Here is an 18,219-nt window from a genome sequence, read left to right on the forward strand (position 1 = left end):
GTGAAAGTGTGGCTTGTACTGCATTCTGCTTGCCAGTTGGAGACATGTTGTGGGGCTGCAGAATTCACAGCCCAGCCTATGAATTCCAAGTGGGGGGGGGTACCAGGGCTGGCCTGAGGCTGACCTCTACTCTCTCCTGTTAAATAAAAAGCTGTTAAGCAAATTAAGAGTGTAAACAGGATTCCTTAGAGAACCCATTGTTTTGGAACATCCCTAAGTACCCCTGGAGCCCTTTCCCTCTCACATTTGCAAAGCTAATCACCAATCGTGCATTCCCAAGGGCAGGCTCCCCTACACCCTTAAAGACCTGAAGTTTCCCCTATGTTGTTCAGCCAACTTCAGTGTTTAAAAGGAAAAGGCCTGTTTCTTTAGATACATCCTCGGGGTCAAGCTTCCACTAATTCAGCCTGGCAGTTCCCCTGTGCTCCTGGAACCTGAATTGGTGGATTTCGGTGTGTGTGTAATTTCATTCCGTCTCTAATCCTCCTGTGGGGCTTGGGGCAGGAATTACAAAGAAGGGGTCACGGACCTGGAGCGAAGAGGCTCCCAGGCCAGTGGGAGAAAGAACGAGTGAGCATTAAAGAGGACAGTGTAACAAATGCGACAACAGAGACCTAGCCAGGCTTGTGGGTGCAAGGGCTGGGCCCCCGACTGCCTGGGAGAAAGGGAGAGAGCTTGAGGAATGATTAGGGTTTATCTGGCTGAGAAACCAGGGAAGCATTCCTTGCTGGAGCAGCAGCTGGTGCAAGGGCAGGGGTAAGGCTGAAAGGGCCTGGTGTTTGGGGGAAATTGTGAGGGTTCACCCTGAGGTGGCAGGTGGGGCAGGGCCCAGGATGCCAGAGGACTGAGTGTCATGTGAAGGTGTCTGGACGTATCTAAAGGCAATCGATGTCTTTAAATGGCTCTGTGATGTGATAGGAGTCCACTTATTTGGAAAGGGCGTCCTGGTTACCGTTTGAAGATGGGCTAGAGAGGGCTAGAGTGCAGATGGGGAAATCAGTGTGGTCCACGGTACAGAGGCCTCAGTGGCGTTTCACTGAGCTTGAATTGATAGTTGATTTTAGTTCCAGCAGAGAAAAATATTTTAAATTTTTATGGTGATGTATATTTTTAATGGATATTAGCAAAACTGTATCTAGCACATCAAATCTGTACTGCTGAGCTACAGTAGAAATCCGTTTAAGTTGTTAAAGAAGTGGGTTGATTTAAAGGAAAAAAACAGGGCAGAGCTTTCCATTCTGGCAATGTGGTCGACTTGGTGTCCAGAAGGCCAGTCCTGTCACAGAACACACTGAAGGATGCCTGTGTACTTTTAAAAACATAACCGCAAAGGAAGAGAGACTCCCACAGAGCAGAAAACACAGCAAATGTAAATCTAGAGAGGTAGAGGAGCAGCATCCAAGCAGGTGTTCACCCTGGGGTGTCTGCCAGTTAGTTTCTAGGGCCTTCAGCCTGGTTTTAGTGAGCCACAGGCAGGAGACAAAACCGGGATACTGTTCAGAAACTAAACAGGAGCAAGTGCTGGCCTTTCTTGCCCTTGGCCACGGAAGTTAAAGAAAAAGGATTCTTTAAAAGTCTGGGCCCCTCAGAATTTCCAACTACAGCCCTACATTCACATGGGTTTGGAGCCCCCATTCACATTACTAGTTGGTCCTGAGAAATTTCAAGCTCCAAATTTAGTTTAAGGCAGTCTTGGGATACTAGTGACCTCAGGCTCTGGCAGAGGCAAATACAATTTTTTTCCCCCCAAAGAAAACCACTTTTGATCCAGCATCAAAAATTCCAACAGATAAAAGTTCCAAGGACTATCAGCTCCACAGGGGGAAAACGGCAGAAGTACAAGGAAGCAGGCCACCAAGAGCAAGAACCAGCAGAGACAGCAGACTGCAGAAGGAGACCCACGAGACTACAGATGTCAGAGCTCTCTGAGATGCACTGGAAGATAAGTCTAATATGTTTAAAATAATAAAAAGGGTGGTGTGGGATGAAAGAAGGAAAGGGAAGCCATCACAATTTACAAGGCAGGTCTGGAAAAAGAACCAAGTTTCAAATTTAGATGAGGTTAGCAGGAACTGTGATAACAGTTGAAGAGATGACTAATGAACTGGAAGAGAGCTTTGAAGAAGTACTTCTCCCAGAGAGACAGAGAGATGGAAATATGAAAAGAGAGGTGAAATGAAATGGAGAATAGAGTGGAATTTTTGCAGACGATGGACGTCTTCACTATGGTGCGTGTGGTGGTGGGTTCACAGGAGGATACACATATCAAAACCTGTCAGATTATAATGTGAGTTTACTGGATGTTAGTTATTCCTCAACAAAGCTGTTTAAAACTAATGAATAATCCAACAAAAGTTGACATGTAGTTTTGGTCTTACCAGACCCCTGCCCCCTCCTCAAAAGACTTTAAGGCAAAAGCATTACCTGAGATAAAGGAGGTCATATATATTGAGAGCAATATTGTTCAGTACACCAGGAAGATAAAACAACATTAAATTTGTATGCACCTAACAACATAGCTTTCAAATAGAGAAAACAAAGACTGGCAGAACTAAAGGAGAAATCAAATCCACTCTTGTAACGGGAATTTTTAACACACCACTCAGTTGTTGATAAATCATGAGCAGACAAGAAAACCAATAAGGATTTATAGGAGATTTGGCCAACACTGTTGATTATCTTCATCTAATGGACGTGTAGAGGACCCTGTATCCCAGAACTCCAGCATACATGCTCTTTTAACACGCACCTAATAAGAACAATAGCTGGCAATTACATACTGTTTGCTACGTTCCAGGCTTTCTAAGTGCTTTACATTGTTTAATTTATTTAATCTTCATAACATTTTACAGATGAGGAAACTGAGGCACAAGGAGGCCAGATTCCTTGTCCCTGTCACCCAGCTAATAGGTGGCAGAGCCAGGACTTAAACCCAGGCGCTCTGGCTCCAGGGTTTGTGTTCTTGATTCTTAACTGTGCTGCCTTATGGAGCATTTGTGAAAACTGCTTGTGTCCTACTCCAAAAAGCAAATCTAAACAAACTTAAAAGAACCAACATCATATAAATCACATTCTGTTACAGCACAGTTAAGTTATGAATCAATAACCAAAAAAAAGCTGAGAAGACAAAGCAAAGTTAAAAATGAACCACGTGTTTATAGATTTTAAAAAACATACTGATAAGTAAGCCATGATTCAAACAAGGAAGCCATAAAAAAGGAGCAAAGTCTTAGAACTTAAGGATAATAAAGGGACTATTCATTAAAACTATGGAATGCCCCTGAAGTGGGGCTTAAGAGAAGGAAATTTATAGCCTTAAAAGCTTGCTAATATCAGAAGTGAAGAAAAGCCGAACGTTATGAGCTAATTGTCTATCTTATGTTAGAAAAAGAACTGATTGATTTAAAAATAAGTAGGAGCTACTCTACTTTTGGGTGTTAGAAAATATCGACAATAAAAAAGAGAGAAAGTAAGTCACTAGAAGAAAGGACGTAATAAAGACAGCAGCAGAAGTGAATGAAATACAAAAGATCAGCAGACCTAAAACTGAATCGAAAGTTGGTTCTTTGAACAGACGTGAAATTAACAAATTTCAAGCATGATTAATAACTAAAATGAGAAAAGCCACACAAAAGTGGTATTAAGAATCCCAAATAGGATATTACTACAAATGCAACTGAGATCAAAGAAAAACAGAATATCATGAACAAATTTGAAAACTTAGATGACAAATTCCTAGAAAAATTAAAATCTTCCAAAATTTGAAAAGGTCTGAAGTATTTTATACCCATAGAGAAATTGAATCGGGAATACGGGTCTTCCCACAAGGAAAACAGGCCCCCCTGTTTTACGGGCGTGTCTAGCAAACATTGGAAAAACAGATATCCCAGTCTCGTGCAGACTCTGAGCGTGGAAGAAGAGGGGAAAAGCAGTAAACACTACCTTCGTACTTAAACCAGACAGGGGCAATTCAAGAAGGAAAATGAAAGGCCAGTCTCACAAGTGTGAACGCAGAAATCCTAAATGAAAGATTAGCGAACAGGCCTAGCTATGATTAAAAAATATAATATATTGTGACCAAATTGAGTTTATCTGGGAAACAAGCTTGGTATGACATTAAAGAAACTATTATACTAATGTAATTCACCACATTAACAGATTTCAAGGAGAACAATCATCCTCTCAATTGATGCAGGAAAAGCGTCTGATGAAATTCTGTAAGCATCCGTGGTACGAACTCTAGTAAATTAGGAATAGAAGAGAACTGTTCTAACCTGTTATGTGTTGTCTACACGAAAGGCCTGGAGCAAAACAAACTTCATTATCGGGAGTGAAATGTGGAAAACAGGGTCCCTTTTAAATCAGGAAGTAGAAGGCAAGGATGCCGCTCCACTGTCAGCGGTTCTGCTCAACATACTAATGACGGTTCCAGCCAGCCCAGTGAAATAAGATAACGAAATACACCCGTCTCTAGTTTTCTCCTTACCATCCTCTCTCACACACTCAGGTCAGCCCTCCTGCTCGCCAGTGACCTCCCTGTGGCCAAATCCAGGGGTCACCTCCCAGACCCAACTTGGCCCTTCTGCAGCGTCTCCTCTTCTCCTGTGTTTCCTCCTGGCTCCCTGGATACTCCTGTTAGGGCCTTCAGTCTTCAGTGTATGCTTCTGGGCTGGACCACAGACCCACCTTCCTGCACTATGGATGCATCTGTCCAACTGCCTACCTGCCGTCTCCACATGATGCCTAACAGGTGTCTTAGGCTTAACGTGTCCACAAGAACAAATTCACAGCCTGCCACCAAAACACATTCTCCTGCAGGTTTTTCCACTAAACTCTCCTCACCTTAGGAATCTTCATCCTTCCAGGTGTTCAGGCCAAAGATGTTGGTGTTATCCTTGGTTCTTCTCTTTCTCTCATACCCCATAGCGCCCATATTCATCAGTGTACTTTGTTGACTCAAGTTCAGAATTCATCTAGAATTTGACCTCTTCTCACAAGCTTCAGTGCTACCCCCCTGGCCCCAGTCACTGCCACTTCTTGGTTTTATGGTTTCTGTGGCCTCCTAACCTCTCTCCCCAGTCTGCCTCTCCCCACCTTGCCCAAGGCCAAGTCTCTTCTCAACGTGCCAGCTAGAGGCATCCTTTGGAAGCACAGGTTTTTCCTCTGCTCAGAGCTTCCAGTGGTCATGAGGACAAGCCAGTGACCAGGGAGGCCCTGAGGATGTGGGCCTCAACTCAGCTTCTGCTTGGCTCACCTCTCTCTCTGTTGCAGCCACACTGATCTTGCCGTTTCTGGAAGGTGCCAGACAGTCTCAAACCTCAAGGTCTTTCATTTCTCCACAGATGTCTATATGGCTTTCCCTCTTTGTTTAAATGTCACCTTGGGTGACTGACCACCATTTTTAAATTACAGCCCCCTCTCCCAAATGTCCCTGGTATTTCCCATTGCTCTTCTTAGTGCCTTGTTTTTCCCAGATCATGTCACCATCTTATACATTATACTTGTTATTTATTTGCCTAGTAAACTATTGATAGTAGTCATGCAGGTGTCACATGAGATGGCACAGTCGTCAAGGCGTCACTCTGAGAGCTGGAGTCTGGAGAAGGCTGGGATCAGAAGTCGGTGGTGTGTAGTGTGTGTTTGAACTAAGGCGGCAGCATGGGGAGGGTGCTCCTGAAGGGAGGGGTGTGTGAGCCCCGAGGAAGGGAGCTGAGCCCCGGGTGACCTGCGATGGAGGAGGCGGAGAGGGAGTGTTGGACGCAACGAGGAGACGTACAGGATCGTGACTTGACGGGGTGTCACAGCGTCCTTCCCTGCCCCACGACTTCGGTCAGCCTCACTTCCCTGGGAACGCCGGGAGAGCAAGGACGCCCGTGTGGGACAGACCCCGGCAGGTGCTGCCCTGCTGCCCTCCTCCCATTCAGCCTGGGCAGACAGCTTGGCTTCTGCTCTTGTTTCCTCACCTGTGAACTGAGACTCCCTCCCTCCCATGGTGGTTGCACGAGTGGACTCGGCCCCTGGTGAAGAATTAGTGCTCGCTGGATTTGCCTTTTGTTATTGTTGGCTATCATCTGTGCGAGAGAAGAAAGGAACTTGCCTAAAACCTGGGCTGCTCTTCACCTGCTGTTTGTCAGGCTGCTGGCACTTAAAGAAAAATTCATGTTTATTTTAATGAGATGAAAATTTTGAAATTAAGGCATGAAGTAAAAACGAGTAAGGCAGCACCGCTTTGGTCCCCTCCGACCCCTGCCCCCATCCCCGCGGCCGTGGCAGGCAGCTGCGCAGCCCCGTGGACGCCCTGTGGACGGCCCGCGCTCAAGTCTCTGGTTGTGTTCTCTCTTGCAGTCTGAACCTGAGGGCTTCTCGCGCTTCCACTTGTACGTTTGCGCTGCTTTTCTCGTGAGATGGAGGAAAGAAATACTAGAAGAAAGAGATTTTCAAGTAAGTAAATGCCTTTTCAAAAGAACCGGAGTTTGATTTTCTACTCGGAGAAGTTTATTAAATTTCAGTTCATGGGGTTATTTGTGGAAGAGCTTTGAGACGCGCCGCCCGCGTTTCACCGCTGACCTCCTGCTGTTTGAAAGCTCGTCAAGCTGAGGAAGCAAATCTGGCTGTGGTCACGTGGGCGTCGGCCCTGCCGACACCATGCGTTATTACATGTGGCTGTTTCTCAGGCTCCCCGGAGAAACTTCTGATTGGCCACAGCGTGTCCCCAACACTGTGGCCCTGGAGGGGTGGGATGTGGGGCCTCAGCTCCCAGAAGCCCCCTGACGGCAGCTGGCTGTGCTATGTTAGAGAAGGTGCTGGGCGAGTGATCAGATAGCCTGGGTTCCTGGCCACTTGGTAGCTGTGTGACTTGGGCACATTACTTAGTCTCTCTGAGCCACAGTTTCTTCAGTGCCTTAGTGGGAGAACCACCTTTGCACCCATTCATCAGAGGCTCTGTCCTCAACCGAGGGGCTCAGTGTGGGCTAGGTTCCCACCCCCAAGTGTGCCTCTGTGCAGTGGCCTGAGTACTGTGTGGGTGTTGACCCCTTCACAAGGTGACACCCACCGTTATCCAAGGTGCTGGATGGGCAGACCTTCGGCCAGTGCCCCTGGGAGGGGGTGGGTCGCCTGTGGTGCTGTAAAGGGAGCACCAGCAGTGGGGACGTGGACCCACCACTGCCACTGACTGGCTGGGACGTCACTGTCCTGGCGCTTTACCTCCTCGAGCCCTCATCTTTCAAGTGAGGACAGGCTAGGAGGCCCTGCGGCCCTTGGTCACAGTGTGGGGGCTCTGGGCAGCTCTTGGCCTTGTCGTTCCTCGGCCTCCATGCCTGCGAGACGGCTCCAGGCATCCCTGCTCCAGCTGCCGAGGGCCGTGGGGAGCAGCAAGTCCTGCTGCACTGCCCGGTAGCTTTCCATCTCGGCCACCAGGAGAGACCGGAAGAGAAGGACCTCCTTCTGGGTGAGCAGAGCCTAGTGGCCAGCCTGCCCACGTGCCCTGAGGTATTCCTGGGTGGATGGGGAAAATGAGGTCATTTTTTTCACTCCAGTTCCTGCGCTTTTTGTTGGCACAGGGCTCAGGTGTGCCTCGTTGAGAGCATTGGTACAGCAGCCAGGTTCCCGGCTGGCTATTGCTCCTGCCTTGCCTCTTCCAGCCTCAGATCGTTGTCTGTAACATGGGTAGAATGCACCCACCCTGCCCTGCCCCTTTGGGCTTATGCAAAGCTTGTGTGAGGCTGCTGGATCTGGGTACTCCTGGACCACCTGGCCCGCCCTCATCACTTTGCCTTGGGGACCCTCGAGGTGCTGAGAGAGGCAGATGCTTGCCCATGTTACCGAGTAAGGTAGACTACAATGAAGGCGACTAGACCCACGGTCTCCCTGCCGTGCGCACCATGGTTTCCCCACAGCGTGCTCTCTTGTCCATGGAGGTGCGGAAGAGCAGTGCTGCCTGAGCCGGGCACTGGCCTGCAGACCGACTTGGGTGTTTATTGGAAGGGAGAAGGGCCCAGCTTCCCTGGTGCACAGCGGCCAGCCATGGTGTGACTGTGGCCAGTGTGCCCACCTGTGCCTGGGCCAGCTCCCTGAGCGCCTCCTGGAGAACAGGTGGTAGAGGTGACTGGGTCCCCCAGAGACTCAGGCTGACCGAGTATCTAGGGTGTCTCTGCCTCAGTTATGTCTGGGATTCTCTGGTTGGGGAAACTGTTTCCTAGAGGTCCCGGACAGACGTTGCTGCGCTCCCGGGGGCCGTGCCTGGTCAGGGGCGGTGGGTAGGAAAGAGCTCAGGGGCGATGTCAATCCCTGAAGCCACGTGTTGCTGTGTGCAAGAATGTGCTAGGACGAGAGGCTTGTCGTGGTCCCAGAAGTTGCTCTTGAGCGCCAACTCTGGGCAGCCTCCAAGCCATACATGTCTGAGGAGTGGCCCTCATCCTCTGGCTCTCGAGTCTGGTTGAGGAGAGAGACCTGTAAGCAAATGAGTGACCTTAGGCAAGGGGTTTTGCTGCTCTGCCCTCCATCTTTTCACCTGCTTCCCAAATAAGGACCCTGCTGCCAGGGTTCCTGTCCCACAGTGGCTCAAGTCAGACCAGACACACAATGGCCACAAGGAGCGTGCTGAGCAGGTTGTGTTCTCCTTGTTATGAAGTGCAGCAAAGGGACTGAAGTAGGGTTGGGTTCCCCCTGGGCTGGAGGTCAGAGGGAGAAGCAGCCCTGGACACAAGGGCACCTGAGCTGGGGAGGTGCCCGCCAGGACATCAGTGTTGGGTTGGCCCTTGTCCCTCCTGGCACCTACGCGCTTTGGGCTTCTTGTCTTCCCACCCCTCACACAAGAGCCCATGTGATGGGCCTGCCCCGGGCTCTGCAGCATGGCAGGCTTGACCCCACAACAGCGTTCCTGGTGGCTTTGGAAGATGCAGCACACTTTTTATCACACTTTTTAAGAGACCCAATGTATTTGCTGTTGACTGGACACATTGCCCTGTGTAATGAGAGGGGCGACACGGGCAGCTGGTTAAACGTTTCGCGGGCCTTCTCAGAGCCCTGCTCCCTTACCATGAGGTTGACGGAGGCCAGGAGACGAGCACAGCCAGGAGCCTGAGGAGCCCTGTAGAGTGCGAGGGGCAGGGAGGGAGCTCAAGACTGACCTTTCCTAAACTGGGAACACGCGCGTGCCGACATCGTGGGGGTCAGCTGGAGAGCGTGTTGTGAACACCACAGTTGTGGAGAATTGAACTAAATGGGAAAGGAAATAAGAAGAGAACACAGAAATTAAATAAAGAACCTTCGGAGTCCTGGTGAGCATGGAGGGATTGCACCTGCGGTTGTGACATTTAGGAAAATGATTCTGTGTCCGTGGAAGACAGCCTGAGTGACTGAGACCCGAACCTGAGCTCTAGCAGTAGAACATTCACGGAAGGGCTTTAAGGGCCCTCACTCTTTGCAGAGTTGTAATTTGCCCCTTGGGAAATAATGTGTTGCTTTAAGTCATTTCTATAGGAATGGAATCGTTTTCCGAGGACAGAGTCTTCCCAGAAGAAAGGCGGAGACTCTCCTGGTGTTAAACGTGGCCCAGCGGTGTGGGTGCTGGGGAGGGAGGGCGATGGGCTTTGCTCCATGAGCTCAATTCCCAAAACTTGAGCAGGCAGTGAGGTTGGGCTGCTGCCTCTTTCCTGTGTGCCTTGCCTCTGAGACTCGCCTAGGCCGTGCTCTGGTTCCATCCAGGTCTCTGAGCGTCCGCGAGGGCCTGCCGAGCCCGCCGTCTCGTGGGTCCTCTGGATGGAGGGAGGCATCTTCTGGAGTGGACGCTCACTCCTGTCCTGAGCTCTGGTGCCCGGGAGCTTTGTTCTGTTCCTTGAGGATTCGCTGTCCCCCGGCCAGAGCTCATCCCATCCCTCGTGCAGGTAACTCTGCTCCATGACTGTCGGCCCCACAGGCGCCTCACCCTGCGTGTCCAAATGGGGCCTCCTCCGCCAGCCTCCATCCCCGCCTCTGCCAGCCACTGAGGTCCGAGTCTTGGCGCCCACAGCCTGGCTTCTGCCCTTCCGCCTGCCTCTTTCTATCCAGATTTTGTAGGGTCTTTGGGGTGGAAGGAACTTCCTGTGTACAAAGTCTTATGTGCCCTAGCGGTGCACCTGGCATACTCCACCTCGTCCTCGCCCTCTGGGGGGTATTTTACAGTAAGAGCACTCTGGGTCCAGAGAGGGTGAGGAACTCACCTCACGAGCAGCTGAGGGCATCCGCTCCAGCTCAGGCACATGGCTGAATACGCCTTCCGGGGGTCGGCTTCTGCGTGGCCGGCATGCTCAGAAACCTCCGTGGCTCCCATTGCTGAGACTCCAGTCGCCGAGGCTCCAGTCCTGGTCAGAATGATGGATGTGTCTGCGGGGCATCAGATGCCCCTTCTGAGCACACGCCTCCTCACCGACAGGAGCCGGAGTTACGCTCCCGTGTTGGTGTTACTGAGATCTCTGGCTGATTCGTAAGTGCAGCATTACAAATAGTTGAAAATAAGTGACCCTAGAAAATTATTATATCCATTTTATCTCCCCAAAGTCTAAGCTTCTTAGTTTGGCGTCCCGGGACACAGGGGTCTGACTGCAGCCCTGGCCTTGTTCACAGCTGGCCTTTGCTGCTGCCAAAGCCTGGTTCACCCTCACCCTGGTCCTTGGCAGAGAGAGCAGCTCCCAGGCAGATCGTCCCTGCCTGCCCGCTCCTGGGACTGCAACCCAGAAGCGTGTGGGTGCAGAAAAGCTCTGTGAAATTGGAAAATTCTCCACCCACGTGGAGGTAGGGGAGGTGGTGTCGTTGTTTTTGATTTTGAAGATGGCAAGTCCCTTTAGACACAAAAGGAGATGACAGTGTACAGTGTTTTGTTTTTCAAAGTAGAGAAAGTGATTAATTTGTGGTGATCAGAGCATGGAACTTCCAGTGAAACCATGGACCTTCTCTGTGGAGACCTCAGGAGCTTAGAGGTCTGTAAATATGTCCAATAAATTAACCCACTGCTGCGTATTTGTTGATAATGGCTAGCCTCCTCAGGAGAAACGGCTTCCTGTGTGTGCATGGTGGCCGCCAGCCCCGGAAGGCCTGTGGGCACAGGGAGACCCAGTGGAGGGGCCTCGTCTGCAAACGCTGTTCAGCCACAGCAGGGATGCTCAGTGTATGGGTCGTGGCTGCCTCACCGTGCGCCCCGCATCCTGGCGAGAGCTCCTGGCGGCTTGGTAGGTGGTGTGAGAAGGCCCCTTGCGTGCTGGCCTGCTCTGCCGGCCCAGGCACCTTCCTCTTCGTCTCCTTTAGATCTCACATCACTGCTCAGTGGGACCCGGTAGGAACAGGGAGCACAGTGCCCAGTGGAAGGGCCTCAGGGAGGTGGGACCATAAGCCTGGAGCAAGGGCCTCAGGGAGAGCTGGGTGGCGACTGACTGGAGGAAGGAGGGGGAAGGAGCAGCTTCAAAGGTGAGTGAGTGGGAAGACTGACGACTGGCATATAAGGAGCTGTAAAACATTTGGATGAAGGGTGTGCGCCATGGGGCAGACGACACAGACATGAAGAAAGCAAGGTCGGCCTGTTCCCGTTGGACTCGAAGGAGGACATGTGAAGCCTCACACTGTGGTCACAACCTGAGTGCAGGGAGCAGCTCCTCTGCAGTTAGAAATTGTCGGCAGAAACTTCTGGGAATGGGGCACAGTGCTCCACATCTCGCTTCGTGAAAGTCCCTGTTTGTGCACGCTTCTGTCTGTATATTAAGCTGGAATTTAAGACTACAAAACAGACAGAAGTTGAATGTAGCAGCCATAGGAGGAGACTGCCCACGTATTTGGTCAGGATAAAAATAAGGTTATTATGAATCTGAGTTGCAAAAACTAGGGGTGGCTTAAGAGTTCAGGATGGAATTTGAATTGTGCTAACAGAATGCACCTTTTTCTAAGTATTTCTAAGTATTTGTTAATCATCTGTGACCTAGGCCATAAAGATTGTCAAAATCTGGGGCCAGCCCTGTGGCTGAGTGGTTAAGTTCCTGCACTCCGCTTTGGCGCCTGGGGTTCACAGGTTTGGATCCTGAACGCGGACCTACACACTGCTTATCAAGCCATGCTGTGGTGACGTCCCCCATAGAGGAGCTAGAAGGACTTACAACTAGGTTGTACAACTACGTACTGGGGCTTTGGGGCGAAGAAGAAGAAAAAAAAAAACTGTGAAAAAAATTGTCAAAATGTAAAAAAGTGGAATAATATGGACTGTATTTGCTGAGCATAATCCTTTAAAACTAGATAATAATAAAGTTAAAACTGAACAATCAAGCATCTGGGAATTAGAGAGCCCTCATCAAAATATGTGGGTCAAAATGGAAGTGATCTTGTAGATATGGAATGATAGTAAAAAACATAGAATGTGGCCCGTGTTGGGCTTGTAAACTAATTCACAGCCAGAATCCTTTTATTATTTAAAAACATGAAAAAAAAGAAAACTAATCATTTAACTCGAGACGTTAGATATGGAAAAATAGTCCACATATGATGAAGATGATAAAGTAATTAATGAGTAAAAATAAATGACTGAATTAGAAAACTGAGTTAAGTAAAATTGTTAAGTGCATCTTAGAGAGGCATTTAAAGATGTCAGTAAATAGGCCGCCCTTCAGTGAGTGGGGCTGAGGTGAGCAAGTGAAAGCAGTGTTCCTCCTCCACGCTGGGAAGGAGGGACATACTGTAGATTTTGGGAGAATAGAAAATTCCAAAATTGCCTCAAGATGAGATTGAAAAACCTGAATGGACCCATAATTTGGGGATAAATTCCAACATTGTCAAAAGTTTTACTTTTAAATAGGGTTCTAAGGCCAGAAAATGTCTTAACCAGTGAGTTCTTTCAAACTTTCAAAAAACCTTTACCTGTGTAACCTACCCAACTGTAGAGAGAAATGGAAAACTTGGCCTTCTCTTTCCTGAGCTAGACACCTGGGCACTTACTTTACGTGGGCCTGTCTCTGTCTGTCTGTCTCTCTCTTTTTTTTTCTTTTGCTGAGGAGGATTCGCCCTGAGCTAACATCCATGCCCATCTTCCTCTACTTTATATGTGGAATGCCACCACAGCATGGCTGATGAGTGATGTGCGTCTGCGCCCGGGATCTGAAGCCGTGAACCCGGGCTGCTGAAGCAGAGCATGCCAAACTCAACCAGTAGGCCACGGGGCCAGCCCCTGTCTCAGTCTTAGTGAATGACTTTTATGTGAGTAGTGTCTGTGTCTGTCTGTCTGCTTGTCCTTCCACATGGAGAGAGAGACGTGTGTATGAAGCACCGTGCGGTCAGGGACACTGGTGTGCTCACCAGGCTCGCTCAGCCCCTGGCGCTGTGCCTGACCCGGGATAGAGGAGGTAACTACTTAGTAATATGAAAGGCAGCACCTATAAAACCGAATTTCACTTACAGTATAAATAAGATATCTTCAATAAAGTACCACCAAATTTAATCCATTAATATATTAAATAAAAATGTTCCATAAAAATATATTCTACCCCAAGAATTTTGAATCGGTTTACTGTTTACAAAATCTGTTCGTGTTGGAGGTTCCACTTGTGCAGGGCTTCATTAGAGGGGCTCACGGGCCTCAGCATATGGTCCTCACGGCTAAGATTCGTCACCACAACACAGCAGGAGTCCATAGCCAGGCCAGTGAGGGGAAGGTGCCCGTGGAGCAGTGTGGAGGAATCCGGGCCCAGGCTCCTTATGCCCCCCCACAGGAGGCAGGCAGAGCACGCCCTCCTCCAGCAGTGGATGTGGCACCTCGTTTCTGCCCAGGAAGCCTGGTAGATACCCGGAGCCAAGATTTTTATTGAGGAAAGGTCACGGAGATACCCTCTGCCCTTCAGAATTCCAGATCCCAGAAGGAAAGCAGGTGTTCACCGTGAGTCATGAATCTGAGCAGGCTGGCGTGGAAGCACAATGTTATCACTTAGGGGACACTTCAAGAGCCAGGTTCCAGATGCCAGCCAGGGTCAGCCCTGCAGTCAGGCCCCTGGAAAGTCACGTCTGCTGTGTTAACTCTTCCCTGCTCACTGTTGCTGTGACAGCCTTGCAATAAACTATCGGCATTGCGGCACATGATATCTTAAGAGATTCGGTAGCTTTCCCTGAGTTTAATAGAAAGAAGAATCATCCCTACTTTTATTAAAGTAGAAATAATGCTTATCTTGACATGCTAACAAATACCTCAAATCAACCACCACCAGTACCTAGGGAAGCACTAGGGATGGTCCCATTTAAACCCACAACATGCTTCTCTTTCTGCAGTAAATGCTCCCTCGTCCTCCCGCATACAGTACACTCGCACGGGTGCACGCACGCACGTGCACACACACACACATACCCCGCGGACATTAAAAGTAGATTTGCTAAGCACGTGGACTCTGCAGCAGGTAAAGTAGCACCAGAGCTGGTGTTTGCCCTGCAGGCGTCTGCTAGTTCCCGCCGAGGAGCCCAGCCGCGTGTAAACAGCCTGGCGCCGCGCGGAGGAGAAAAGCCAGAGCCTGAGCAGGTGGAGGCTGAGTCAGAAACCCTTTGCCTAAGTCGGGACCCCTGAACCCAAGCAAGCCGACTGAAGCAGATAGACCTGGGTGCGCGGGTCCTTGCTGGTCTGAGATGTGGCTATGAGTGGAACAAGAATGAAAGAAAGTCTCCCCTGAGAATTCAATTCCCAACCACACACTCACCCTCCCACTCATTTGGCGCTAGAATTTATATTACTTTTGTTACTGGAATACTCCACACTAAAACAGTAATTTAAAATGGCCACAGCCCAGGTGCCTAACCCGAGAAAACATCAGCTGTCTCCAGAGTGACTCATTTTAAGCACAACCTTCAAGTTGTAAGTGTCTCTATGTCTGAAACTATATAAACAAAATTAACGGTCAGCTGAAAAACAGAAAAAGAATTCTCTCTCACAGATCAGATCAAAGCATATGTCTTTAGTATACAAAGAACTCACACAAATAACTAATGAAAAGAAAATGCCCTCGTGGAAAACGGACAGTCAGAGCAGACAATCCACAGAAGGATTTGTGCAGCTGTCCAGTAAACGTAAATGTGTCTTCCAATCATTAATAACGAACTGAACATTAAAACAGATGCTCTCTGTTAAATCAGCAATGCTCTTAAAAATGCACTTCCTTGAAATTGACTACATTGGCATAAAACAAGCATGCTCCTCCATTCCTACAGGGGGTATAATCTTTCTGGAAAGCTCTTAGTAATTGATGTTAAGAACCTCACCTTTGATCCAGTAGTTCCCATTGTTTATAATTGTGGGAAAGCCAGTTGTCAACAGCCTAAATATCCCATGTTAGGAGAACAGTTCCCTAGGTTCTGGTGCCTTGCTTGCTGGAATATTTTCTAACCACCAAAATCATATCTTCAAATAATAGTTCCTGATGTGGGAAATGCTCTCAGTATATTTTTATGTGGGGGAAAAGCATGATCTGAAATTACATGCGTCTATACACATACATACACCAAAATACGTTATACATCTATATATGTGTATATATAAACAACACATCTGCATACATGTGTATGTATAACATGCGCATGTGTATATACATAAAAATGCTCACATGTCTACATACGTACATGCAGATAAAATGCATACGTCGTCTACACATACACACAAAATACACATGCTCTATCTGCATATGTACGTGCATGTAAAATACATCTACATATGTACATGACACATCTGCATATGTACATATGCATAAAATACATTTATGTGCTTATATACATGTAAAATGATCTGGATTTTGATTGTGTTATATGCACAGAAAAAATTTATATGGACAGAAGCAAATCACAGTGTTAGCATTATTTAGTTTTGGTTACTAGAATTATGGATATTTTTATTTTCTTGTTTGAGCGTTTTTTAAATTTGCCACGTCCTCTCAACATGTGGTCCACGTGGTTTTTCACTTGGGTGAATTCCCACGTTAAGGAGGTGAGATCCTGACCTGCATCTGGACGCCGCAGCAGCCCACGGTGCTGGGATTCCCGTGTACTCGCCTCTGTCCCTCTGCTCACTCACATGTTCGCCTGCAGACACACACACGCACACCATGTGGTCCTCAGAGGTGAGAAGCACGTCCTGCTCGTCTGAGGACCCTCAGTGCCCACAGGTGCCTGTGAGCAGTGGAGACTGTTAATAAATTCTTGCTGGTGGAGGGATGACGGTTGGGAGTCCGGAGGAGAAGTGGAGGGTTATTAAAAGCTTGCATGAAGAGGGAGGTGAGTGGACTCTGGAGTCCCCGCCCGCCCCGTGACAGCCCAGAAGGCGCACACGGTTCTGTTGAGACTGCCTCTTCCCTTTGGCCAAGCTGCCATGACGGAAGTTTCTTGAACCACTTGGTCCAGCTTATAGGTCACTCTCAAAGTTTCCTTTTTGTTAATTGAACCAAGCTTCTTTCTGTCATGTCATCAGTTTCCCCATCTGTGGAGGAGGGGTTGGATAAGGTCATTTCTAAGTTACTGAGCAGGATGTCTGTGCACACTGGGCTTGATTCCACTACGTGACTTCCAGCCCCCTCTCAGCTGGCCGCCGCATCCCTGGGCCCAGCCTTACACTAGCAGACCTCCCTAAATGTGCCTCACCGCGGACTTCAGTGATCTTTGGTAAAGAGGCAACTAGCAAAGACATTGAAGAATCTCTTGGACATCTCTGATTTACAAAGACAGAAAGAAAGACACTACCACCATCCAAAGCCAAGCTTTGCAGAGACCGAGCTGGGCTCAGTGTGTAGAAGCGGGGCGAGGTGGCCTCAGATGCTCGTGCTCAGCCTCTGGCCACAGCCCCTGGTTCCTTCCTCTTGCTTCATGAGAGGCCTCCGCAAATGCCCTTCGCTAAGGTCTTTGCCGTGCTGGACATCTGGGCCTCTGTAGATCCGTTGCAGCTTCAGAATTCCGAGTGGAAGATGTGGAGAGAAGACAGCACTCGCTCACATGGGGGGGGGGGGCGTGTATTTCCAGTGCTCCCTCCCTCAGGAGAGCCATGGTATTGATGACCACGGGGTCGCAGACCCTCCAGGAGGCCGAGGAGCGTCCTCATGGCAGTTGCGGGCCAGGACCTGCAGGAGGATGCGGGAAGCACCCTAGCTTTTCTTTGGCCATGCGGCCCTTCTCTGGAGCCAGAGAGCGTCAGAGTCAGTGGAGACTTCCCAGAGGATTTTTCTCTGCTCTGCCCAGCAGCCTGCAGGCCCTCATCCACGAAGCCCCCCAACCATGAGTCCTCAAGCATGGGGCACAGCCTCCTATCGTCACCATGCCTGGTTTCAGGTAGACGTGGCTGGGCCCTCTGTGCCTGACGAGATGTTTGTACGTGTCGGCTGTGATTGGTGTGTGTCTCTGCATGACCATGTTTGGATTCCGGGCAGGGCTTCATGTCGTTGTCAAAATAGACTAATTTTGCAACGCTGAGTGGCCTTCGATGGGTTAATGGTTCCGTATAGTTTGTATCTCATCCTGTGTGCATTTGAAGCAGCAAATGTCACGAAATGCCAAAGTAAAGATCAATTGTCTCTTTCTTTATCATTTCAAGACATTTTAGAAACAAAATTGGATCAATTGAAAGCTAATCTTTAAGTGGATTATTGTACCTTTGTGTGTTCCTGTGGGTTACTGCGAGCGTTTAAGTGTGGGGTCTGAGTGACCATGTGTGGCATGGTGTAGGGTTTCTGTGGTTGTGTATGGTGTGGTGTAGGGTTTGTGTGTTTGTGTGTGGTGTGGGGTTTGTGTGGTTTGTGGTGTAGTGTGGGGTTTGTGTGCTTGTGTGTAGTGTAATGTGGGGTCTGTGTGGTTGTGTGTGGTATGGGCTTTGTGTGGTTGTGTGTGTGGTGGGGTGTGGGGTTTACATGACCATGTGTGGCTTGGTGTAGGGTTTGCATGGCCATGTGTGGTGTGGTGTGTGGAGTTTGCGTGGCCGGGTGTGGTGTGGTGTGGGGTTTGCGTGGCCGCGTGTGGTATGTTAGCTGCTGGAACCTTTCTTGAACAGGCGCTCTGGGGCCTGGTCCCCTTGCCTCCCTCGGTCTAACATAACATCATGAGGCCCTTAGGAGAGAGCACTGAGCAGTGGCTGGGAGGGTGGCAGGTTGATGGCTGGATATGCTCAGGGCCGGATAAGACAGGCAGGACGAGGACTCCTTGCTGGGAAAAGCCGCTCAGCAGGACATTTTAAGGCTCAGGCAGACTCTAGCC

General features: G+C 49.2%; 1 protein-coding gene across 15 annotated transcripts in view; it reads left to right on the top strand.

The window, feature by feature from the left end:
- Nucleotides 1–18,219, top strand: part of TBC1D22A (TBC1 domain family member 22A) — a 342,988-nt gene that overhangs the window by 283,660 nt on the left and 41,109 nt on the right. For 12 of the 15 annotated variants that reach the window (XR_011534636.1, XR_011534637.1, XR_011534634.1 and 9 more), the window contains one exon: nt 6,346–6,441. The exons of 2 other annotated variants lie outside the window; for them this stretch is intronic. Coding sequence is in view for 7 of the 13 variants with exons in the window: in XM_070599907.1 (XP_070456008.1) it covers nt 6,346–6,441 (96 nt within the window). In the remaining 6 variants the exon portion in view is untranslated. Of the gene's footprint in view, nt 1–6,345; nt 6,442–18,219 lie in introns of those variants that run through there. One more of the 15 variants, XM_070599912.1, reaches the window with a different exon arrangement.

Source organism: Equus przewalskii, chromosome 29 (assembly GCF_037783145.1).
Source record: "Equus przewalskii isolate Varuska chromosome 29, EquPr2, whole genome shotgun sequence".
In the NCBI taxonomy this organism is placed as follows: domain Eukaryota; kingdom Metazoa; phylum Chordata; class Mammalia; order Perissodactyla; family Equidae; genus Equus; species Equus przewalskii.